The sequence below is a fragment of the Babylonia areolata genome, chromosome 22, assembly GCF_041734735.1.
Source record: "Babylonia areolata isolate BAREFJ2019XMU chromosome 22, ASM4173473v1, whole genome shotgun sequence".
NCBI lineage: Eukaryota > Metazoa > Mollusca > Gastropoda > Neogastropoda > Buccinidae > Babylonia > Babylonia areolata.
In genome coordinates this window covers 17,179,533-17,205,717 of record NC_134897.1, presented here as the reverse complement: position 1 = coordinate 17,205,717, position 26,185 = coordinate 17,179,533, and the positions used below count along the sequence as shown (strand labels likewise).

General features: G+C 41.8%; 2 protein-coding genes across 2 annotated transcripts in view; one reads left to right on the top strand and one right to left on the bottom strand.

Moving 5' to 3' along the window:
- LOC143297055 (uncharacterized) lies at window positions 1-23,825 on the top strand. Its single transcript, XM_076609227.1, has 8 exons — window positions 1-83; window positions 1,301-1,442; window positions 5,703-5,767; window positions 6,585-6,729; window positions 8,745-8,876; window positions 11,642-11,868; window positions 18,985-19,107; window positions 23,790-23,825. Exons 1-8 carry the CDS (start codon window positions 45-47, stop codon window positions 23,823-23,825), a joined length of 909 nt encoding a protein of 302 aa, XP_076465342.1. The 5' UTR covers window positions 1-44.
- An 851-nt stretch (window positions 23,826-24,676) lies between these two features.
- Window positions 24,677-26,185, bottom strand: part of LOC143297054 (uncharacterized) — a 2,175-nt gene continuing 666 nt past the window's right edge. The window contains exons 2-3 of the mRNA XM_076609226.1: window positions 25,410-26,185; window positions 24,677-24,691 (exon numbers count right to left, since the gene is read on the bottom strand). The exon at window positions 25,410-26,185 is cut by the window's right edge and continues 217 nt beyond it. Of these exons, the coding sequence (XP_076465341.1) occupies window positions 24,677-24,691; window positions 25,410-26,185 (791 nt within the window). The remainder of the gene's footprint in view (window positions 24,692-25,409) is intronic.

Sequence of the window (26,185 nt, the reverse complement as noted above, 5' to 3'; positions counted from 1 at the left end):
CATTTGAAAAACGAGACCTGTTTGTCAACGATATTGGAATCACCATGGAGAATTCAGAGTATTTACAACTGCGCATCGCAAAGGTATGATTTTGCTCATTCAGCACAATGCTTTGCTGTGTTGTGATACAAAAAAAAGAACATCTATATCACAAGGTTTTTAGGTTTTGTTGGGTTTTTTTTTTCCAGAAATACTGCTCAAAGCTCTTTACATTGTTTCTTTTTCTGACCCACCAGCCCCATATACAGGGAAACACATGCCAGAATAAACTCTGCACATATCCTCCATTGAACAACCACACACTCACCCATGACACCCTGTATAATCCACATACATGCAACATGCTGTCATGCACGCACATGCACACACACACACACACACACACACACACATGCACACGTACACGCACACAAACACAAATGAGCTGGGACTACTGGCGGTTAGTATGCTACTCAAAATTGTGTATATTTTAGAGAGTTTTAGCACATCATGTCAAGAACTGTTCAACAGCTTTGTTGATATTTTGAAAAGGGAAAAGAACTCCGCCCTTTGAGCGGACGATTGAAAGCACTACTTACTGCAGAGTATGAAAAATGTTGAATCATGATTTAGAAAAAATGAAAAAAGTAATAATGATGATAATAATGAATAATGGTAATGATGAAATGACAATAGTAATAATAATGATAATGGATACTTACATAACACACTGTCCAGAATTCTGCTCTTGGTGCTTTGAATGATAATAATAATGATGGTAATTATGATGTTCATAATGATGATAACAATAATGATTATGATAACAGCAATGATGATGATCATAATGATAATAATAGCAATGATGATGATGATGATGATAGTGATGATGATGATAATAATGATGATCTTAATGATATGATAATGATAATAATAATAATGTTAATATGATCATAAAGCAGTTACCTAGCACTGAATTCTGTACAGTGAGACCAACCAAAGGGTTTACACACCAGTTATTCACACACAGACACACACACACACACACACACACACACACAACACACATGCACAGCTGTGATTAAGAGGGACGAAAGATAAAACTTCTCAGTGCATGTTTGTACATGTTGATCGTACAGGCGAGAGACACTGTAGAAGAGGGAGGGGAGGGAGTTGGGTGGGTGGGGGTAGGGAGCTAGCTTTTGGAAAGAGGTAGGTTCACAGACAACTGCCAGGGTTGAGTGCTCGGTCAGAATCTTTCTGTGTATTTCTGCCCTGAGTTTTGTGAATGATGACGACGACAATGCCCTCTTTTCTCTCCCAGCACAACATGATCACCACCAACACCTCCAATGACCTGACATGCATGAACATGTCTGGGGTGGAGATGCTGACGGACGCTCTCTTCTACATTTTGAAGAACTCCAAAGTCACCTTCCATGTCATGAAAAAGATGATCCTCACAGGTAAGTCTTGTGTCCATGGTAACAGTGGTCTGTTTTAAGCCTGTTCCAACATCACCTTCCACGTCATGAAAACGATGATCTGCACAGGTAAGCTGGGTGCCCATGGTAACAGTGATCTATTTTTGTCTTCCTCCAAAGTCACCTGTGTCATGAAAAAAAATATCCGCACAGGAAAGCCTTGTGTCCATGGTAACTGTCTGTTTTTAGCCTGCTCCAGAGTCACCTTCCATGTCATGAAAAAGATGATCCACTCAGGAAAGCATTGTGTCCATGGTAACAATGGTTTATTTTTAGCCTGCTCCAAAGTCACCTTCCACGTCATGAAAAAGATGATCTGCATGGGTAAGCCTTGTGTTCATGGCAACTGTCTGTTTTTAGGCTGCTCCAAAGTCACCTTCCACATCATGAAAAAGATTATCTTTGCAGGTAAGTCTTGTGTCCATTGTAACAGTGGTTTATTTTTAGCCTGCTCCAACATCATCTTCCACATCATGAAAAAGGTGATCTGCACAGGTAAGTGTTGTGTCCATAGTAACAGCAGTCATTTTTTTTAGCCTGCTCCAACATCACCTTCCACGTCATGAAACAGATTATCTGCACAGGTAGGTTTTGTTTTCATGGTAACAATGGTCTAGGCTTCATTCTCATTTCTAAGAGTTAACCTCTCATCATGCTTTTGTGCCATGGCTTCTGAAGGACTGTGTGAACATAATGAGTATGCCAGAAGGTGACTGGAACATGAGTAGCCAGTACTGGTATGCTGTGTTCTAACTGGGAGCCTTTTCACCTATCTGGGATCAAGGACAAAAGATGACAGCCCACTGGGAAGGGAGATAATTGATGTTTTGCTGCAGCCTGTAAGGGAGGGAGATCATCGATGTGTTGTTGCAGCCAGAAGGGAAGGGAGGTGATTTGTTATGTTTTGCTGCAGCCTGAAAGGAGTATAATTGATGTACTGTTGCAGTCTGAGAGAATGGAGACGATTGATATTTTGCTGCAGTCTGAGGGAAGGGGGATAGTTGATGTTTTGCTGTGGTCTGAAGGAAGGAAGATACTTGATGTTTTGCTCTGTGGTCTGAGGGAAGGGAAATAATTGATGTTTTGCTCTATAGTCTGAGGGAAGGGAGATAGTTGATGTTTTGCTCTATAGTCTGAGGGAAGAGAGATAGTTGTTTTGCTGTGTGGTCTGAGGGAAGAGAGATAGTTGATGTTTTGCTCTGTGGTCTTAGGGAAGGGAGATAATTGATGTTTTGCTCTGTAGTCTGAGGGAAGAGAGATAGTTGATGTTTTGCTGTGGTCTAAAGAAAGGGAGATAGTTGATGTTTTGCTATGTGGTATTAGGGAAGGGAGATAATTGATGTTTTGCTGTGGTCTAAAGAAAGGGAGATAGTTGATGTTTTGCTCTGTAGTCTGGGGGAAGGAAGCTACTTGATGTCTTGCTCTGTGGTCTGAGGGAAGGGAAATAATTGATGTTTTGCTCTATAGTCTGAGGGAAGGGAGATAGTTGATGTTTTGCTATGTGGTCTGAGGGAAGGAAGATAGTTGATATTTTGCTCTGTAGTCTGGGGAAAGAGAGATAGTTGATGTTTTGCAATGTGGTCTTAGGGAAGGGAGATAATTGATGTTTTGCTCTGTAGTCTGAGGGAAGAAAGATAGTTGATGTTTTGTTGTGGTCTGAAGGAAGGGATAGTTGATGTTTTGCTCTGTGGTCTGAAGGAAGGGAGATAGTTGAGGTTTTGCTGTGTGGTCTGAGGGAAGAGAGATAGTTGAGGTTTTGCTGTGTGGTCTGAGGGAAGAGAGATAGTTGAGGTTTTGCTGTGTGGTCTGAGGGAAGAGAGATAGTTGAGGTTTTGCTGTGTGGTCTGAGGGAAGAGAGATAGTTGAGGTTTTGCTGTGTGGTCTGAGGGAAAGAGAGATAGTTGAGGTTTTTGCTGTGTGGTCTGAGGGAAGAGAGATAGTTGAGGTTTTGCTGTGGTCTGAGGGAAGAGAGATAGTTGAGGTTTTGCTGAGGGAAGAGAGATAGTTGATGTTTTGCTGCAGGTCTGAGGGAAAGGAGATAGTTGATGTTTTGCTCTGTGGTCTGAGGGAAGGGAGATAGTTGATGTTTTGCTGTGTGGTCTGAGGGAAGGGAGATAGTTGATGTTTTGCCCTATAGTCTGAGGGAAGAGAGATAGTTGATGTTTTGCTCTGTGGTCTGAGGGAAGAGAGATAGTTGATGTTTTGCTGTGGTCTGAGGGAAGAGAGAGAGTTGATGTTTTGCTGTGGTCTGAGGGAAGAGAGATAGTTGATGTTTTGCTGTGTGGTCTGAGGGAAGAGAGATAGTTGAGGTTTTGCTGTGTGGTCTGAGGGAAGGGAGATAGTTGAGGTTTTGCTGTGTGGTCTGAGGGAAGAGAGATAGTTGAGGTTTTGCTGAGGGAAGAGATATAGTTGAGGTTTTGCTGTGTGGTCTGAGGGAAGAGAGATAATTGATGTCTTGCTGCAGTCTGAGGGAAAGGAGATAGTTGATGTTTTGCTGTGGTCTGAGGGAAGGGAGATAGTTGATGTTTTGCTGTGGTCTGATGGAAGGGAGACAGTTGATGTTTTGCCGTGGTCTGAAGGAAGAGAGATAGTTGATGTTTTGCACTGTGGTGTGAGGGAAGAGAGAGAGTTGATGTTTTGCTGTGGTCTGAGGGAAGGGAGATAGTTAATGTTTTGCTCTGTGGTCTGAGGGAAGAGAGAGTTGATGTTTTGCTGCAGTCTGAGGGAAGGGAGATAGTTAATGTTTTGCTGTGGTGTGAGGGAAGGGAGATAGTTGATGTTTTGCTGTGGTCTGAAGGAAGGGAGATAGTTGAGGTTTTGCCGTGGTCTGAAGGAAGAGAGATAGTTGAAGTTTTGCACTGTGGTGTGAGGGAAGAGAGATAGTTGATGTTTTGCTATGGTGTGAGGGAAGAGAGAGAGTTGATGTTTTGCTGTGGTCTGAGGGAAGAGAGATAGTTGATGTTTTGCCCTATAGTCTGAGGGAAAGGAGATAGTTGATGTTTTGCTCTGTGGTCTGAGGGAAGGGAGATAGTTGATGTTTTGCTCTGTGGCCTGATGTTTTGCTCTGTGGTCTGAGGGAAGAGAGATAGTTGATGTTTTGCCCTGTGGTCTGAGGGAAGAGAGATAGTTGATGTTTTGCTCTGTGGTCTGAGGAAAGAGAGTTGATGTTTCGCCCTGTGGTCTGAGGGAAGGAAGATAGTTGATGTTTTGCTCTGTAGTCTTAGGGAAGGGAGATAATTGATGTTTTGCTGTAGTCTGAAGGAAGGGAGATAGTTGAGGTTTTGCTCTGGTCTGAAGGAAGAGAGATAGTTGAGGTTTTGCTGTGGTCTGAAGGAAGAGAGATAGTTGATGTTTTGCACTGTGGTCTGAAGGAAGGGAGATAGTTGATGTTTTACTGTGGTCTGAAGGAAGGGAGATAGTTGATGTTTTGCTGTGGTCTGAGGGAAGAGAGATATTTGATATTTTGCTGTTTGGTCCGAGGGAAGAGAGATAGTTGATGTTTTGCTGTGGTCTGAGGGAAGAGAGATAATGGATGTTTTGCTCTGTGGTCAAACAAGCAGAACTTGGGCAGGGAGTTTTTTCATCCAGAGGAGAGAATCTGTATCATACTCTGCATAGTGCTCTGACCTTTCTTGTTTCTCCACAAAAAATGGGATATACCATGCATGAACATGCTGAGTCATTGACAGTGGGGCTTAGTCATTGATCAGGTTTTCATCCTTGTGGATTTTGCTGTCAGTAAATCTTAACTTCATAGGTTGAATTACCTACCTATCGTTTCACTGTCATCTGTGTGTGTGTGTGTGTGTGTGTGTGTGTGTGTGTGTGTGTGTGTGAAAAGTATTAAACAGTTTTTATTTGATGTGAAACCATTATCTTCTATGTTTTTTTTTTTATGACGAGTTTCTGTGGACCAGAGGTGGCATGACAAAATCGGCCAGGCATTGGAACTTCTGATCCAGTGCTCACCAGTGATCAGGGTTCGAGGCCCCGTTTCAGCATGGTTTTATGTCTAGGGGAAAGGCAGTTTACTCCGATCTTTCTCACCCCATCCTCTTGCGAATGGGTTTCTAACTTTGGTTGGGGAAGGATGAAAAGGCGGAGGGGTGAGATTTGGCCCTGTCTTCCTGTACCCCACTCTGGACTCAGTGAATGTTTTTGAAACCACTGCCCTGGTGATCATGAAAGGCTGTGGGACTTCTAACCTTTAACCTTCAACCTTCCATGGATTGTGATGTGCAGGTTGTTATCACCTGTCTGACCTGGGGTTGACCTGGATAGCCGACATGTGCCCACAGCTATTGAATGTAAGTCCCCTTTTGTTAATGTGCTGTATTTTGATAAAGATGATAAGGATAGGACATGTGTTGAAATTATGGGCACAACGCTGCCTGGGGTGGGGGTGGGGGGGGGACCACAAAGCTTTGTGATGTTCTGATGAACACGCACAGAATGGTCAAGAGCCTGCTATGGACTTTACTCCCGCTACACATGCGTGTCCGATGTATTTCATGAGAATCTCTCAAGAGCTTTTCCAGTTTCTAAACCGATCAGTTCAATCATAAAAGGAGAGAAAAGATTGCAGTGTTCTTTTTTTTTTTTTTTTTGTTTTTTGAAAGGAAAATGCATTTTCACAGATTCTGATGTTGAGTGGCTATTTTTTCAGTGTTTCTGCTGAGGATAGATTGCTAAGGAAGGTTTGAACAGGCTTTGACATCGCAGTCAGCAGTTAAGGTGTGTTGTTGTTGTTCTTCCTCTTCTTCGTTCATGGGTTGGAACTCCCACATTCACCCACACGTACATGAGTGGGCTTTTTTTTTTCATGTATGACCATTTCTACCCTCCCATGTTGGCAGCCATACTCCATTTTTGGGGTTGTGCATGCTGGGTATGTTCTTGTTTCCATAACCCACCGAACACTGACATGGATTACAGGATCTTTAATGTACGTATTTGATCTTCTGCTTGTGTATACACATGAAGGGGGTTCGGGCACAAGCAGGTCTGCACATATGTTGACGTGGGAGATCGGAAAAAATCTCCACCCTTTACCCACCAGGCACCGTTACCGAGATTCGAAGTGTGGACCCTCAGATTAAAAGATTAAAAGGTGTGTTGTGACAGCTGGAGCTGGAGGGATGCATCAAGGTGACGGAGAAAGGCCTGACACCCATCATCAGCCTCTGCAAGAACCTTCATAACCTGACCATCGTGGGAACCAACGTCGGTCGCATTCCATTGAAGTCGGTGAGTTTCTGCTGTGCAAAAAGTCTGGAGCGGTTGCCTAGTGGATAACTCGTATGCCTAGGAAACGAGAGAATCTTGAGTACATTGGATGGAATCCCAAGCTCCCCAGTGTTTTCTCCCCCTCCGCTAGACCTTGAGTTGTGCTTTGGACGCTAGTCATTTGGATTGAACGATAATTGGAAATACTGTGTGTAGCATGCACTTATCACAAGTAAAAGAACCCACTGCAATAAAAGGGTTGTCCTCTGAAATTCTGTGAAGAAATCCACTTTGATAAGAAAACATATACACTTGCAAATAGAACAAGAGAGACAAGGCCTTCAAGACTCACTTGTGATACACTTAAAAAAAAAATTCAAGCTTTTTATGTATTGAGTATAATTTCAAAATATAATGTTTAAGATGAGAAAGATCAGTCTAAAGCAAATTAACTCCCCTAGCATTACAGAGTAATTTCCCTTTTTTACTATCTGCACCAAAACGTTCGCAAAATAAATAAAACTTCCATGCTTAGCAAAAGAAGTTCCTGTTTGAACAAAAGATGATAATAATGACTGCTCTAGCTGTTGGGTCAGAATATCAGATCAAAGTGCCAAGTTTAGAGAATACAAAAAATATAAATATAGCAGTAAATGCAGTTTTTATATAATTAGGCTTCATTCTTTATTTTTTGTGCCCATCCCAGAGGAGCATCCAGAATTTCACACAGATTAATCTGTTTTGACAAAGGGCTATCAGCCGCTATGCAATACAATATAATACAATACATTGCAATTACAGTACAGTCCAATTCACTGCAATGCAATGAAACGCAGTGTCATGCAATGCAATCCAATGTAGTACAGTACAGTACAGTACAATGCAATGCAATATAATGCACAGCAATGCAATACAATACAATGCAGTACAATGCAATGCATTTCAATGCAGTACAATACAATACAATACAATGCAATACATTTCAATGCAGTTCAATGCAGTACATTTCAATGCAGTCCAATGCAATGTAGTGCAGTATGACACGAACCTGGCCATCATGGGAACCAATGTTGGTCACATTCCTGTCTGCGAGTTTCATCATGCGAGTGGCAATGATAGTAATTCAAACAGCAAATAAGATAAACACACACACAAACATTTGATCTTTTTTTTGGTAATACCATTAAAGATAAACCCGCATAATCTAGGATTGATAAATCAAGCTGAAGGGCTGATGTCCTTTGCACAGCCAAGTCCTATTTGCTTTGGGGAGCTTTATGGTGACCATGATATGGTGTTTTTTGTTGTTGTTTTTTTTCAGATGTGACTTTTTTTCGTGTGTGTGTTTGTTTAACATGGTTGAAAATTCTAGTTAGTTGAGCAGTCTTAGTGGGTTTTTTTTTTGTTTTTTTTGTTTTTTTTCAGATGTAACATTTTTGTTTGTTTAACATGATTGAAAATTCGAATTAGTTGAGCAGTCTTAGTCTGGTTTTTTTCTTCTGTTTTTTGGTGGGGCAGGTTGGGGGGTGGGGGGCGGGGTGGGGGGGTGTGGGGGGGGATGTATTTTGTTGTATGTTTGTTTGTTTAACATGGTTGAAAATTCTACTCAGTTGAGCAGTCTTGGTACTGCTCCAGCACAGTTGGCCAGGGAACTAAATGGTGACCATGATATGGTTGGTTTTTTTGTTTTTTGGGGTTTTTTTTTTTCAGATGTGACTTTTTTCGTTTGTGTGTTTCTTAAACATTGTTGAAAATTCTAGTAAGTTGTGCAGTTTTAGTGGGGTTTTTTTTTTTTTTTTTTTTTTCAGATGTAACAGTTTTTTTTGTTTGTTTAACATGATTGAAAATTTGAGTTAGTTGAGCAGTCTTAGTCTGGTTTTTTTGTTTTGTTTTTTTTGGTTTTTTTTGGGAGGGGAGGGGGATGTGTTTTGTTGTATGTTTGTTTGTTTAACATGGTTGAAAATTCTACTCAGTTGAGCAGTCTTAGTACCGCTCCACCACAGTCGGCCGGACTATAAGTAGCAATGTGGGGTGTCGGATTGTGATCCTGTTCCCCAGGAAAATCCACTGTCACGGGCGGTCTTCGGACTCACGGGTCGCCAATCATCTCGGCAGGATTCTCCATCCTGTCCAGGAAAAGGGAGAAGGAGGTCTGGGACATGAAGAAGAAGACCAGCTCAAAAAATCAGGGTAAGGGTGTTTTGTGGTTTAGTTTTGTTGTTGTTGTTGTTGTTGTTGTTCTGTGCAGGGAATTGGTGTGGGTGGGGCGTGGGGGTGGGGGGTTGGGGGGGGGGGGGGAACTCGGAATGAGCGGTATGGGAGTAATGCCACTGAAATGTTGCAGATGCAGGGGCAGCAGAAAAAACAAAACAAAAAAAAACCCAACCCTGCAGCTACAATGTAACAGCATGACAGTGCAGCTTCACTTTGTACAGCATGGCCGAAAATGATAACCAAACATCCAAAAGGATTAAAAAAAAAAAAACCAAAAAAAAAACCACACCAAAAAACAACCAACAAAAAGACAACAACCGATACTGACATGTCAGGTTTCCATTCAAGGACAATGATGTCATCCATCAAAAACAAACAACCCCACCCCCCCACCCCACCCACCACCCCCCACCCCTAAAAAAAAAAACCAACAAAAAAAAAATCACAGCATGGCACAGGGTAGTATGGTGCAGCCTAGCACAGCCTTACACAATACATTACGGCAGGGCACACAGTTTGGCATAGCACAACACATTACTACACAGGACAGGACAGCACAGCGCAGCATGGCAGTGCACCCGATACGGCATGGCAAAGCACAGTACAACACAACAGAGCACAGCACAGCACAGCCTTACACAATTCATCACAGCAAGGCACACAGTATGGCATAGCACAACGCATTACTACACAGGACAGGACAGCACAGCGCAACATGGCAATGCACACGATACGGCATGGCAAAGCACAGTACTACACCAAAAAACAAACAAACAAACAAACAAAAAAACGATACTGACATGTCAGGCACAGCACAGCACAGCACAGCACAGCACAGCACAATTCATCACAGCAAGGCACACAGTATGGCATAGCACAACGCATTACTACACAGGACAGGACAGCACAGCGCAACATGGCAATGCACATGATACGGCATGGCAAAGCACAATACTACACAACAGAGCACAGCACAGCACAGCCTTATGCAGTACATCATGGCAAGGCACACAGTATGGCATAGCCCAGCACATTACTACACAGGACAGCACAGCACAGCACAGCCTTACACAATACATCACGGCAAGGCACTCAATATGGCATAGCCCAACACAGTACTGCGTAGCACAGCACAGCTTAGCACAATACAGCACAGCACAGCACAACACGTGAGGGCAAGGCACAAGTATGGCATGACACAACACGGTACTAAACAGTAGTGCAGAGCACAACTCGGCACGGAACAACCCAGCACAGCGAAAAACAGTATGGCACAGTACAACACAATACCAGATGGCACAGTGCAAGATCTGTCAAGATGAAAGACATCGTTGCCACTGGGCAGATTGGAATCTACTTTTGCAGTTCAGAGTGGAAGAATTCCTCAGCATTGATATTTACAGACCCACTAGATATATCTGTAAAAGATCGAACCAGCCACTATGAAACACAGTGGGACATCTCTTGGCCACTGAAGTCTCCTGGGCTTTCCTGGAAGGGGATGATGCAAGCTGTGTGTAGTGGTGCAGGAGTGTCTCAAGTGTGCTGCCTGGATATGGTCAACATGAATTCATGTGAACTGTCCTGCACCAACACCACTTTGAGATGTATGACAGACCGGGCAATGAAGCACATCACACGGTGCTCACTTTTGACAAGCTACCGTACCAGAAGATGCTTTGTTTGTTTGTTTGTTAGTTTCTTGTCCATATAGAAATCAAACCTTTTCATGAATTGGGAAAGATGAAGTGGGTGGTGGGAGAGGGGGGCAGGGGTTGTGGGAAGCACGGATGGGGGTGAACAACAACGACAGTGACTACTTTTTTTTGTATATCTTGTTTGATTATGCTATAATGTGTATATATTTGCATATTATTCTTTTCCACATTTTACGTGTTGTTTTCATTTATCAAACTTAGATCATTTTAACACGTCTTTCTGTCATATGCTTATTTGTGACATTTCTTTGTTTTGTTGTTGTTGTAATGTGCTCCTTTAACATGTCTTATTGCAGTATGATGTGAGCCTTCTCTCTCTGTCCTTTTCCCACTACCCCATGCTGCTCCCACCACTCCATTTCACTCTCCATGTCTCTTCTGACTGTTGTTGCAATATAAATAAGCTATTACAAGCCGACAGTGAAAACCTTGACAGGACTCGCCCCAAGCGCAGAAGTCGAGGGGTATTGAAACTGAGGTCACCATGAGAGCAGCTCTTGAAAAGCCATATAGTTTGGGACTTTTTTTTATATGCTATGGAGGTCTGGTTAGGTTTGGGACCACATGATAAGTCTGTACTCTGCGCTTCCTGTCATAAGGATATCCCAGCGTCAACCAGGCTCAAGAAATACAGACACTTGCAGTGTTGGTTAGGAAGTAAGAGCAACACGCCCAAATATGCATTTGTGTAGTGGATGATACTCAATTTTGTGGTCCCTTTCTTCCCATTTAAGCCCATAGCCCACTCAGCTCTGGGTTGGAGCCAGCTGCAGTCCGAAAAACCCACCTCTGCTGGGAATCAGAGCCATGTCCTCCCAGCCATCAGTCCACAAAGCTAACAACTTCACTGTGGCAGCTGGTATATTATCATAATTATCTTCTAATTATCATCTTTATTATCATTGTGATGATGATGAAGATGATCATCATTATTATCATCATCATCTTCATTATTATTATCATCATGACTGTAACTGTTATCATTATCATCATCATTTAGTATTATCATCATTATGATGACAGCTTCAGGGACGCCATTCAAGGTGATGGACGTTGACCTGTTCAAACTGGTGGTCCTGCGAGATGCGTCGGTCTTGGATCGCCTGACAGACGTGGTGAAGCATGGAGTGGGGGGGTGTCAGAGCCTCCCTCCCCCCATCTCTGTGGTCAACAACTGGACCCCCAAGTCTGCAGGGGAGGGCGACGGCATGCCACACAAATTCACGGTGTTTGAAGTTCCTGCTCAGAGTGTGAGGAGGAGTATGTTTTGTGTTGTAGTTCACCTTGTTTTGTTGCCACTTGTGTGTGTCGGTGTGTTCTGGTGTGTGTGTGTTTGTGTGTATGTTGCAGTGGGGTAGAGGTGTGTGGTGTGTTGGGAGGTGTAGATGTGTGTGTATGGGATGTGGGGGTGTGGGATGTGTGTGTGTGAGTATGTGTGTGTGTGTGTATGTCAGCATTGTTCCCCTCTTTCTTCAAGAATGACACTGGCTTCCTGCTGAGCAGGGAATCAAGTGCAAGATCTCATGCCTCTGCTTTCATGACAGTTCTGGAACTGTATGTCTGTATGTTCATGACCTTTTAGAAGCACATAATTATGTCCCATCAAAGTCCCTATGCTCTCCTGGTGCAGGCAGAATCTTTTGGGTTCCCAAATTTAACAGAGAGAAACAGCGGGAGATCTTTCAGTTCTTCAGTTGTACTAACCTGGAATTCACTGCCTTTTTTCAGTCCATCACAGTCCTGCAGTAACATCCTTCACATAATCTAACAAACCTGGAATTCACTGCCATTATTCAGTCCGTCACAGTCCCACACTAACATCCTTTACATAATCTAACAAACCTGGAATGCACTGCCATTATTCAGTCCGTCACAGTCCCACACTAACATCCTTTACATAATCTAACAAACCTGGAATGCACTGCCATTATTCAGTCCGTCACAGTCCCACACTAACATCCTTTACATAATCTAACCAATCCTGGAATTCACTGCCATTATTCAGTCCGTCACAGTCCCTCAGTAACATCATTTACATAACCTAACAAACCTGGAATGCACTGCCTTTTTTCAGTCCGTCACAGTCCCCTCACTAACATCCTTTACATAATCTAACAAACCTGGAATTCACTGCCATTATTCAGTCCACAGTCCCTCACTAACATCCTCTACATAACCTAACAAACCTGGAATGCACTGCCTTTTTTCAGTCTGTCACAGTCCCTCACTAACATCCTTTAGATAACCTAACAAACCTGGAATGCACAGTCTTTTTTCAGTCTGTCACAGTCCTACACTAACAACCTTTACATAATCTAACAAACCTGGAATTCACTGCCATTATTCAGTCCGTCACAGTCCCTCACTCACATCCTTTACATAATCTAATAAACCTGGAATTCACTGCCTTTTTTCAGTCCCTCACAGTCCCTCACTAACAGCCTTTACATAATCTAACAAACCTGGAATTAACCGCCTTTTTTTGTCTGTCACAGTCCTACACTAACATCATTTACATAATCTAACAAACCTGGAATGCACTGCCATTATTCAGTCCATCACAATCCCACACTAACATCCTTTACATAATCTAACAAACCTGGAACGCACTGCCTTTTTTCAGTCCGTCACAGTCCCTCACTAACATCCTTTACATAATCTAACAAACCTGGAATTCACTGCCTTTTTTTCAGTCCATCACAGTCCTACACTAACATCCTTTACATAATCTAACAAACCTGGAATGCACTGCTTTTTTTCAGTCCCTCACAGTCCCTCACTAACATCCTTTACATAATCTAACAAACCTGGAATGCACTGCCTTTTTTCAGTCCGTCACAGTCCGCTCACTAACATCCTTTACATAACCTAACAAACCTGGAATTCACTGCCTTTTTTCAGTCCGTCACAGTCTGCTCACTCACATCCTTTACATAATCTAACAAACCTGGAATGCACTGCCTTTTTTCAGTCCGTCACAGTCCGCTCACTAACATCCTTTACATAACCTAACAAACCTGGAATTCACTGCCTTTTTTCAGTCCGTCACAGTCTGCTCACTCACATCCTTTACATAATCTAACAAACCTGGAATGCACTGCCTTTTTTCAGTCTGTCACAGTCCCTCACTAACATCCTTCACATAACCTAACAAACCTGGAATTCACTGCCTCTTTTCAGTCTGTCACAGCCCCTCACTAACATCCTTTACATAACCTAACAAACCTGGAATTCACTGCCTTTTTTCAGTCCGTCACAGTCCTACACTAACATCCTTTACATAATCTAACAAACCTGGAATTCACTGCCTCTTTTCAGTCCGTCACAGTCCTACACTAACATCATTTACATAACCTAACAAACCTGGAATTCACTGCATTTTTTTAAAGTCCGTCACAGTCCCCTCACTAACATCCTTTACATAATCTAACAAACCTGGAATTCACTGCCATTATTCAGTCCACAGTCCCTCACTAACATCCTTTACATAATCTAACAAACCTGGAATTCACTGCCTTTTTTCAGTCCGTCACAGTCCTACACTAACATCCTCTACATAACCTAACAAACCTGGAATGCACTGCCTTTTTTCAGTCTGTCACAGTCCCTCACTAACATCCTTTAGATAACCTAACAAACCTGGAATGCACTCTCTTTTTTCAGTCTGTCACAGTCCTACACTAACAACCTTTACATAATCTAACAAACCTGGAATTCACTGCCATTATTCAGTCCGTCACAGTCCCTCACTCACATCCTTTACATAATCTAATAAACCTGGAATTCACTGCCTTTTTTTTAGTCCCTCACAGTCCCTCACTAACAGCCTTTACATAATCTAACAAACCTGGAATTAACCGCCTTTTTTTGTCTGTCACAGTCCTACACTAACATCATTTACATAATCTAACAAACCTGGAATGCACTGCCATTATTCAGTCCATCACAATCCCACACTAACAGCCTTTACATAATCTAACAAACCTGGAATGCACTGCCTTTTTTCAGTCCGTCACAGTCCCTCACTAACATCCTTTACATAATCTAACAAACCTGGAATTCACTGCCTTTTTTTCCGTCCATCACAGTCCTACACTAACATCCTTTACATAATCTAACAAACCTGGAATGCACTGCCTTTTTTCAGTCCCTCACAGTCCCTCACTAACATCCTTTACATAATCTAACAAACCTGGAATGCACTGCCTTTTTTCAGTCCGTCACAGTCCGCTCACTAACATCCTTTACATAACCTAACAAACCTGGAATTCACTGCCTTTTTTCAGTCCGTCACAGTCTGCTCACTCACATCCTTTACATAATCTAACAAACCTGGAATGCACTGCCTTTTTTCAGTCTGTCACAGTCCCTCACTAACATCCTTTACATAACCTAACAAACCTGGAATTCACTGCCTCTTTTCAGTCCGTCACAGTCCTACACTAACATCATTTACATAACCTAACAAACCTGGAATTCACTGCATTTTTTTAAAGTCCGTCACAGTCCCCTCACTAACATCCTTTACATAATCTAACAAACCTGGAATTCACTGCCATTATTCAGTCCACAGTCCCTCACTAACATCCTTTACATAATCTAACAAACCTGGAATTCACTGCCTTTTTTCAGTCCGTCACAGTCCTACACTAACATCCTCTACATAACCTAACAAACCTGGAATGCACTGCCTTTTTTCAGTCTGTCACAGTCCCTCACTAACATCCTTTAGATAACCTAACAAACCTGGAATGCACTGTCTTTTTTCAGTCTGTCACAGTCCTACACTAACAACCTTTACATAATCTAACAAACCTGGAATTCACTGCCATTATTCAGTCCGTCACAGTCCCTCACTCACATCCTTTACATAATCTAATAAACCTGGAATTCACTGCCTTTTTTTTAGTCCCTCACAGTCCCTCACTAACAGCCTTTACATAATCTAACAAACCTGGAATTAACCGCCTTTTTTTGTCTGTCACAGTCCTACACTAACATCATTTACATAATCTAACAAACCTGGAATGCACTGCCATTATTCAGTCCATCACAATCCCACACTAACAGCCTTTACATAATCTAACAAACCTGGAATGCACTGCCTTTTTTCAGTCCGTCACAGTCCCTCACTAACATCCTTTACATAATCTAACAAACCTGGAATTCACTGCCTTTTTTTCCGTCCATCACAGTCCTACACTAACATCCTTTACATAATCTAACAAACCTGGAATGCACTGCCTTTTTTCAGTCCCTCACAGTCCCTCACTAACATCCTTTACATAATCTAACAAACCTGGAATGCACTGCCTTTTTTCAGTCCGTCACAGTCCGCTCACTAACATCCTTTACATAACCTAACAAACCTGGAATTCACTGCCTTTTTTCAGTCCGTCACAGTCTGCTCACTCACATCCTTTACATAATCTAACAAACCTGGAATGCACTGCCTTTTTTCAGTCTGTCACAGTCCCTCACTAACATCCTTTACATAACCTAACAAACCTGGAATTCACTGCCTCTTTTCAGTCTGTCACAGCCCCTCACTAACATCCTTTACATAACCTAACAAACCTGGAATTCACTGCCTTTTTTCAGTCCGTCACAGTCCTACACTAACATCCTTTACATAATCTAACAAACCTGGAATTCACTGCCTCTTTTCAGTCCGTCACAGTCCTACACTAACATCCTTTACATAACCTAACAAACCTGGAATTCACTGCTTTTTTTTTAAAGTCTGTCACAGTCCCCTCACTAACATCCTTTACATAATCTAACAAACCTGGAATTCACTGCCATTATTCAGTCCGTCACAGTCCCTCACTAACATCCTTTACATAATCTAACAAACCTGGAATTCACTGCCATTATTCAGTCCACAGTCCCTCACTAACATCCTTTACATAATCTAACAAACCTGGAATTCACTGCCTTTTTTCAGTCCGTCACAGTCCTACACTAACATCCTCTACATAACCTAACAAACCTGGAATGCACTGCCTTTTTTCAGTCTGTCACAGTCCCTCACTAACATCCTTTAGATAACCTAACAAACCTGGAATGCACTGTCTTTTTTCAGTCTGTCACAGTCCTACACTAACAACCTTTACATAATCTAACAAACCTGGAATTCACTGCCATTATTCAGTCCATCACAGTCCCTCACTCACATCCTTTACATAATCTAATAAACCTGGAATTCACTGCCTTTTTTCAGTCCCTCACAGTCCCTCACTAACAGCCTTTACATAACCTAACAAACCTGGAATTCACTGCCTTTTTTCAGTCCGTCACAGTCTGCTCACTCACATCCTTTACATAATCTAACAAACCTGGAATGCACTGCCTTTTTTCAGTCTGTCACAGTCCCTCACTAACATCCTTTACATAACCTAACAAACCTGGAATTCACTGCCTCTTTTCAGTCTGTCACAGCCCCTCACTAACATCCTTTACATAATCTAACAAACCTGGAATGCACTGCCTTTTTTCAGTCCCTCACAGTCCCTCACTAACATCCTTTACATAATCTAACAAACCTGGAATGCACTGCCTTTTTTCAGTCCGTCACAGTCCGCTCACTAACATCCTTTACATAACCTAACAAACCTGGAATTCACTGCCTTTTTTCAGTCCGTCACAGTCTGCTCACTCACATCCTTTACATAATCTAACAAACCTGGAATGCACTGCCTTTTTTCAGTCTGTCACAGTCCCTCACTAACATCCTTTACATAACCTAACAAACCTGGAATTCACTGCCTCTTTTCAGTCTGTAACAGCCCCTCACTAACATCCTTTACATAACCTAACAAACCTGGAATTCACTGCCTTTTTTCAGTCCGTCACAGTCCTACACTAACATCCTTTACATAATCTAACAAACCTGGAATTCACTGCCTCTTTTCAGTCCATCACAGTCCTACACTAACATCCTTTACATAACCTAACAAACCTGGAATTCACTGCTTTTTTTTAAAGTCTGTCACAGTCCCCTCACTAACATCCTTTACATAATCTAACAAACCTGGAATTCACTGCCATTATTCAGTCCGTCACAGTCCCTCACTAACATCCTTTACATAATCTAACAAACCTGGAATTCACTGCCTTTTTTCAGTCCGTCACAGTCCGCTCACACTTCCTTTACATAATCTAAAAACTTTCTTTTTCAAGCAGTCTGTGCGTAATTAAGGCGCTCCATTCCTTGTCTGTATTCTGCGGATCCACACTGATTACTGGCATGCGTATTTTTGTACGCGCGTGCTTGAGTGTACGCATGTGTGAGTTAGTGTGTGTGTGCGTGTTTTGTGTTTGACTGACGTGATATTGTAAAGCGCTTTGAGAGGTTTCAAAGTGGTATATAATGTATACTAGTATTATTATGCTATTCAGTGCTTGAGTATATGTGTATACATATGTTTGTTTACATGTACGCATGTATGTCGGAATGTGTGTGTGTGTGTGTGTGTGTGTGTGTGTGTGTGTTAGAAAGAGAGAGAGTGTGCGTGTATGTGTGTGTGAGACTTTGTGTGTGTGTGCGTGACTTTGTATGTGTTGTTCATTCGTTCTTTAGTTTAACGTCTTTTCACTGTAAGTGATATTAGATATGTGTCTGTATGCATATATGTGTGGGGTGGGGTGGGGGTGGGGATTGCAGGTATGCATTTATGTATGCTTGAACATATCACTATAAGTATGTTTACATTCTCTTTATGTGCATCAGCAGTTTGCTAAGTATATTTTTGTGTATATATATAATGGTGATGCAGTGTGTTACGTATAAAATCATGCGTTTTCTGGAGCATCTGAACGAGCTACCTGGTCAGAGTGCTTTATAAGAAGCCATTTGATATTATCATTTTTGTCATTATTATTATGGTTTTTATTGGTGGTGTAGTTATCTGGTTAGAGTGCTTTATAAGAAGCCATTAATTGTTATTATTATCATTATTATTATTATTATTGTTATCATTAGAACTAGTAGTAGTACCAATGGGATTATTATCATTATTATTGTTGGTGGTGTAGTTATCTGGTTAGAGTGCTTTATAAGAAGCCATTAATAATAATATTATGATGATGATGATGATAATAACAATAATAATTATTATTATCATTATTATCATTATCATTATTATTGTTATTGTTATTACTACTACTACTACTACTATTGTTGTTATTATTATTATCATTAACATTATTAACATTAGAAGTAGTGGTAGTTGTAGTTGTACCATGGGGATTATTATAGTGATTATTATGGTAATCATCATTACTATTACTATTATTATTATTATTATTATTACTTGTTGTAGAAAGTAGTGGTTGGAAGTGTTTGTGATTGGTGATACCATCAGGCGCTGCAATATGCGGTGGTGAGCGCGGGAAGCATTGTGGTGCTGACCTACCAGAGCAGGGAAGGGGAGGAAAGAGCCCTGGGCGACAGACTGGCTGCTACAGTGGCCCAGGCCCTGGCAAAGGCAAGTCTCTGTGTGTGTGGGTGTGTGTGTGTGTGTGGGGGGGGGGGAAGGCGTGGGGGGGACGGAAAGGGGGTGGGTTTGCATGTGTTTGTGTATGTGTGTGTGTGTGTGGGGGGTGGGTGGGTGAGAGTGTGTGTGTTTTTGAGAGCGTGTGTGTGTTCGTTCTTTTGTTTAGCGTCTTTTCACTATCAGTGATATTAGACGTTAAAAAAAAATAATAATAAAAAAAAATTAAAAAAAAATTAAAGGGGTGGGGTGGGGTGGGGTGGGGTGGGTGCATGGGGTATAACTAACATGCTATTACATTTAACAGTAACAATTCAATAATAATAATTATAATAATCAGAAACCATTAACACAATTCTGAAGTGCATTAAAGGAATGTAGAAATAGGGCTATGAACTAATGCCTGTGAAAGTTCGACCATAAGAACCTCGTCAGAAATAACTTTACAAAAATCATCTGCAGAATTATTATTCTCTTTGAAATACTTGGGCAAGAAGGTACGTAACTGCTGGCAGTGAAACAAACAATGATGCAAGCTGAACTGCTTACCACAGATGCATGTAACATTTTTACTATACTTTATCTTCAGCGCATCAAGTTTTATACGGAAGAAAGTAGAGGTTATTAATCTTGTATAGCAAGCTGATGGATTCGGTATCTTTTCTTTAATAATATTCTCGGGGAATAATGTTCCTTTATGGTTTAAAAACTTTAACTTCCATCGGTTATGAAATCGACCCCATGCTGATTTTTCTAACAAAGTGTATGCCTCTTTTACGGAGAGACGGACATGGATTTTTGTCGATTGTTCTGAATCTTGCGCTCCTCTTTTAGCTGCTTTATCAACAGTTTCATTGCCAAGAATGCCCACATGAGAAGGCACCCAACAAAAACTTACCTCATTCCCTTTAATCCTTAAACAATGTACCAAATGATTTGCCTCAATAACTAAGTCAGGTCTTGTTTCAAGGCTGAATAGTTCTAGAGCATAAAGTACTGATTTGGAATCAACAAAGAATGCTATTTTCGAGAAAACTATTTGATGGCTCACTAAGTAGTTCAGAGCTTGTATAATAGCAATTAGCTCAGCTGTGAATATGGAAAGGTGTTTTCCAATAAAGTAAGATTTTTCAACTTTAAAGGCAGGAATATAGAAAGCCGCACCAGCGTTTTTGTCATCAAGAACAGATCCATCTGTAAATACATGGAGATGATTCTGATATTTTTCTGTTATATGAATTCTGGCAGTACTTGTTGTGATATTGATGTTTTCTTCCTTTTTTGTTTCAGAATAAGTGATATCAAAATCCGCTTTCAACATTTCCCAAAAAGGAACAGGAGAATGATGTGGTTTTGCAGCTAACTCTTTCATGTTAACTTCAGATTCTTTTAACAGATTTGAAATGTAAGTTGCAACTGTTTCTTGTGAAGAGATGGCTTTAGCTCTTTTAGGAAAATCAATGTCTGATCTTACTGTCAGTTCATCAGCAATGAAATTTTTTGTCATTGAAGTGTACCTCACAGCGAATTTTGCTGTTGCTAACTCACGATGTTCATTTAAGGGAAGAATTCCGGCTGTTTTGTATGTTTCCTGATTGGATGCATGAGAGGGCACTCCGAGGGCAATTTTGATAGCCTTACAGTCTACACTTTGAATCTTTTGTAATAGATATTTAGGTGCACTGAAAAATATTTCTTGTGCATAGGTTATCTTAGATCTTACAAGGGCCATGGCAAGATGAATCAATGTTTTTGTATCCATTCCCCAGGGTAAGCGGCTTATAATTTTCAGAAAATTGATACATTTCCTTGCCTTTGTTAAGATGTAATCAAAGTGAATGTTCCATGTCAGCTTTGAAGTAAGATAAACGCCTAAAAACTTCACTACCTGTTTATAATCAATGACGTCACCAAGTAATTTAAAAATGGGTGTGCTAGATGGGTTACCACCTGAATTAAACAACATCATACATGTTTTTTCAGTCGACAAAGCTAGACCATTGTCAAACATATAGTTACCAATGTTATCGAGATCAGACTGATACAAACGACGTATATAATTCTGTGCTCTTTGTGGGGTTGACTTTTTTAGATTGACACCCATCCACATACATATATCATCAGCATACTGTACTAAAACTACACGATTTGACAATGCCTTTGGTAGATCCTGAATAAGAATATTAAAGAGAATAGGGGCTATAACTGAGCCCTGTGGAATTCCCATGTCAAGTTTATGTGGCAAAGAATAATGTGTTCCCACCCTTGCTTGAATAATTCTAATAGATAAAAAACTTTTAATATACTCATAGAGATTACCAGATATTCCAACTGATTTCAGTTTGAATAAAAGACGTTTGTGCCAAACCTGATCGTAGGCTTTTTTTACGTCAAAAAACGTTGCGAGGACACTTTTTCTGCGGGCAAACTGATGTTTTATTTGAGTTGTAATCTTTACTAGGTGTTCGACCGTTGATCTTCCTTTTCTAAATCCAGCCTGGTTCACTGGAATGATATTGTATTTTTCGCAGTAAGTTATAATTCTAAACAGGACTATTTTTTCCATCAATTTACAGACATGCGAGGTCAAAGCAATAGGCCTGTAACTATTTTTATTACGTTTAGGTTTTCCTGCTTTTAAAACCGGTACAACTATTGATGTTTTCCATATCTGTGGTACAGTTCCAGATGTCCAACATTTCTGATATATTTTGTGTAGGAAAACGATACAATTTTTTGGGATGTGTTTTAGCATCACATTCGATAGTGCATCGATTCCAACTGAACTTTTTTTATTGCCAAGGGAAGCTATAGCGGTTTGTAACTCCTCATATGTAATAGGAGAATTAAACCACAAGTCATTTTGCGGAATGGGATCACTGTATAAAGCACTATTTTCTTCCCTGGCTCTGTGTGTTTTACACTCAGGTGATAAGCCTTCGTATTTGCTATTTTTCGCAAACATTTCAACAAAGATTTCTGCCTTTTCCTGATCTGATAGAAACTTGTTTTGTGAGTCATTTGATATTGGGCAACTTGGTAACTTTATTCCATTTTTCATTTCTTTCATTTTTGTCCAAACTTTATTAAAGTCTTTATGATCTGAAATTTCTTGTGAACAAAATGATGACCAATGATCTTTTTTAGCTTGGGCTACAGTCATATTACTCTGAGTGTTTGCTTTCTTCATTTCTTTGTGGTTTGGGGGCTTACTGTCCGCGAGGTAGTTCTTAAATGTTTCTTTCTTGTAACTAACTGCCTTTTCACATGCATCATTCCACCAGACATTGCCTGAACGGTAACCTGACTTCACAGCCTTTACTTTTGGTATCGACATATCAGCTGCTGATAACACAGCTTCTGTAAAATTTGAATACATTACATCTACACTCTCATTCTCAAGTTTTTCAAAATCGTTAGAGGTAAGAATGTTTTGAAATAAATCCCAATTTGCATTTTTATATTTATATTTTGGAATTATGTCGACGTTATTATCAGGCTGATTATCATCATCAGCGATTGTAATGATGATAGGCACATGGTCGCTTCCCAATGTGTCTTTATGTGTTTCCCAGGTACATGATGGGACTAGCTCCGGGGATATTAGTGTCAGGTCAATTGCTGTTGGTCTGTGTTTTGAGACGTCAGGAATTCTAGTAACACTACCATCATTCATAAGATAAAAGGGGCTGTCTGTGATGTTTTCTATTAACCGATTGCTTGTTACAGTTTTACAGTCCTTTTCCCAGAATGGAGCGTGAGCATTGAAATCACCAGCTATTACCCATTTACCAGGCTGTTGTTCTTGTAATGTTCTAAGCCACTCAGTATTTCGATCGTTTGGACCTTTCGGAAGATAAACGGAAAGTACGTTAAGAATTAGCTTGTTGCTAAATTTTACTGTAGCTGCACAAGAGTGTATGTCAAAGCTTGCAATAGATTTTAAAACAGGAGACTCACATAGTTTATACTGTAATTCCCTAAGTATATAAATAGCAGTACTTATCTTCTTGCCCTCTTTCCCAGTTTCATATACTGGTGGAAAATAATAATTTGGAAGTTTGGGAAGCTTACATGCACTGATATTAAGTGACTGCAGAATCAAAACATCACACTTACTTGATGCTAGAAAATGTTTCAAATAGGCCAGGTTAGATAGAATAGATCTGCAGTTCCACTGGAGCAGCCTAATTTGCAATTGCGTTTGTTTTTTCATTACTGATTATCTTTCCTATCAGATAGGCAAATAATGTTATCAATACTATGAATAAATCAAACTGTATGATGGTGAAAATAAACCGTAAATGAAAGGAAACGGGAAACAAAAATAATAGTCTAAATATTGTCAACAAAAAATGCACTTGCAAACGGCAGGAAGAAAGGTCACTCAGCAAAACAAGAATATCGCTCAGCACAAAAGTTTATCAGTGCCAGGCAGAAGTTGACGCAAATGTTAATAAAACACTGTGTGTGTGTGTGTGTTTGTGTGTGTGGGTGAGAGAGAGAGAGAGAGAGAGAATGTGTGTGTGTGTAAGTGTGTGTGTTTGTGAGAGAGGGAGAGAGTGTGTGTGTGTGTTTGTGAGAGTGTGTGTGTGTGAGTGTGTGTGTGTGAGTGTGTGCATCCTTCAGTCTCGGAAGACTATGGAGTTGCGCTCTAGGTGTTTATTCTGGTACAGCGTCGGGTGTGGCTGGCCAGTCCAACGCGGGTTTGACAGTCCCTGTGGCAGAGGGCACAGATGAAGTCTGACGCTGGTCTGTCTGCCTGGGCTGCAGCCTTTCTTCTCCTTCTCTTTTCCTCATGCTGCTGAGCGAGTGTCTCTTCGAACTTGGAAAGACCTTTCTGCACAGTCTGTCTCCATGCTGACCGTTCGAGGGCTCTTGCTTCCCAGTTGTTCTGGTCGATGTTCAAGGCTTTTAGGTCCTTCTTGCACACGTCTTTGAATCGCAGCAGTGGTCTGCCTGTGGGACATTTTCCCTGCACAAGTTTTCCGTAGAGGAGGTCTTCAGGGATCTGTCCGTCGTTCATGCGCACAACATGGCCGAGCCAGCAGATACGTCTCTGTTTCAGCAGCCTGTGCATACTGGTGCATCCAGCTCTTTCCAGGACAGTGTTGTTTGTGACCTTGTCCTGCCAGGTGATGTTCAGAATGCGTCGGAGGCTACGCATGTGAAAAGCATTGAGCTTTCGCTCTTGTTGGGCACACAAAGTCCAGGACTCGCTGCCATACAGGAGGGTGCTCACGACGCAGGCTCTGTAGATTTCAGTCTTTGTGTGCTCAGTCAGCTTGCTGTTGTTCCATGCTTCTGGTCATGGTGGTAGCCGCCTTGCCGATGCGCCTGTTGAGCTCTGCGTCAAGTGAGAGGGTGTCTGAGATAGTTGAGCCCAGATAAACGAAGTCGTGGACGACATCCAGTTCATGGTCATCGATGCTGATGGCTGGGGGAGAGTCCACATCTTGTCCCATGACCTTTGTTTTCTTCAAGCTAATGGTAAGCCCGAAGTCTTGGCAGGCATCGCTGAAGCGATTCATGAGCTGCTGTAGGTCCTCGGCTGAGTGGGCAGTTACTGCTGTGTCGTCTGCAAAGAGGAAGTCACGCAGGCACCTCAGCTGGACTTTAGCCTTGGCTCTTAGTCTGGAGAGGTTGAAGAGCTTTCCATCTGTCCTGGTTTGGAGGTAGATACCTTCAGCTGCAGGACCAAATGCATGTTTCAGCATCACAGCAAAGAAGATTCCAAACAGGGTGGGAGCCGGGACGCAGCCCTATTTCACTCCACTCCGTATGTATTGAAGGCAGCTGATGTTGAGCCGTCAAAGACGATGGTGCCTTTCATGTCTTTGTGGAAGGATCTGGTGATGCTGAGAAGTTTGGGTGGACATCTTGGGAAGGATCTTGAAGAGGCCATCCCTACTGACCAGATCGAAAGCCTTTGTGAGGTCTATGAAGGCACCGAAGAGTGGCTGCCTTTACTCCCTACATTTCTCCTGAAGTTGTTTGAGGGAGAAGATCATGTCTATAGTGGATCTGTTGGCACGGAAACCGCACTGTGACTCAGGGTAGACTTGCTCTGCAAGTACTTGGAGCCTCTTCAGTACTACTCGTGCAAAGACTTTCCCGATGATGCTGAGGAGGGATATGCCGCGATAATTATTGCAATCGCTTCTGTCACCTTTGTTTTTGTACAGTGTGACGACGTTAGCATCCCTCATGTCTTGTGGTACTTTACCTTCACTCCAACAGAGGCAGAGGATTTCATGCAACTCAGTGATGAGTGTCTCTTTGCAGCACTTCAGTACTTCGGCGGGAATACCGTCTTTCCCTGGTGCCTTGCCAGAGGCAAGAGAGTCCAGGGCTTTGCTAAGTTCATCTATGGTTGGTTCTCTGTCAAGCTCTTCCAGCTCTGGTAGGCACTCTATGGCATTCAGGGCATCTTCTGTGACTACATTTTCCCTTGCATATAGCTCATTGTAGTGTTCTACCCAGCGCTCCATCTGTTGTTCTCTGTCTTGAATCACCTCCCCTGTAGCTGATTTCAAAGGGGCAGTTTTCTTTTGCGTTGGGCCCAATGCCTGCTTGATGCCGTCATACATCGCCTTAATGTTGCCTGTGTCAGCTGCGATCTGAATCTGGGAGCAGAGCATAAGCCAATAGTCGTTGGTGTATTTCCTGGCACACTGCTGGACTTTGCTGCGAGCAGCATGGAGAACCTGGAGGTTCTGCTCACTGGGATTGGTTTTGTATGCCGTCAAGGTGTTTCTCTTGGCCTCAATGACTGGTGTCATTTCTTCTAAGTGGGTTTCGAACCAATCAGCTGACTTGCTGGTCTTTTTGCCAAAGGTGGACATGGCGGCATTGTAGACAGCATCTCTGAAGTGTTCCCATCGGTCTTGGGCATTTGCAGTGGGTGGGCCAGGGAGAGAATCCTCCAGCACACGTGCAGACTCCTCCACTTTTCTTTGATCGCATGTTTTGCTGGTGTCGATGCGAGGTCGGCCCTCCTTTCTCGTATGGTGCAGTCTCTTCATGCGGAGCTTCACAGTGCTGCACACCAAAGAGTGGACAGTGTCACAAT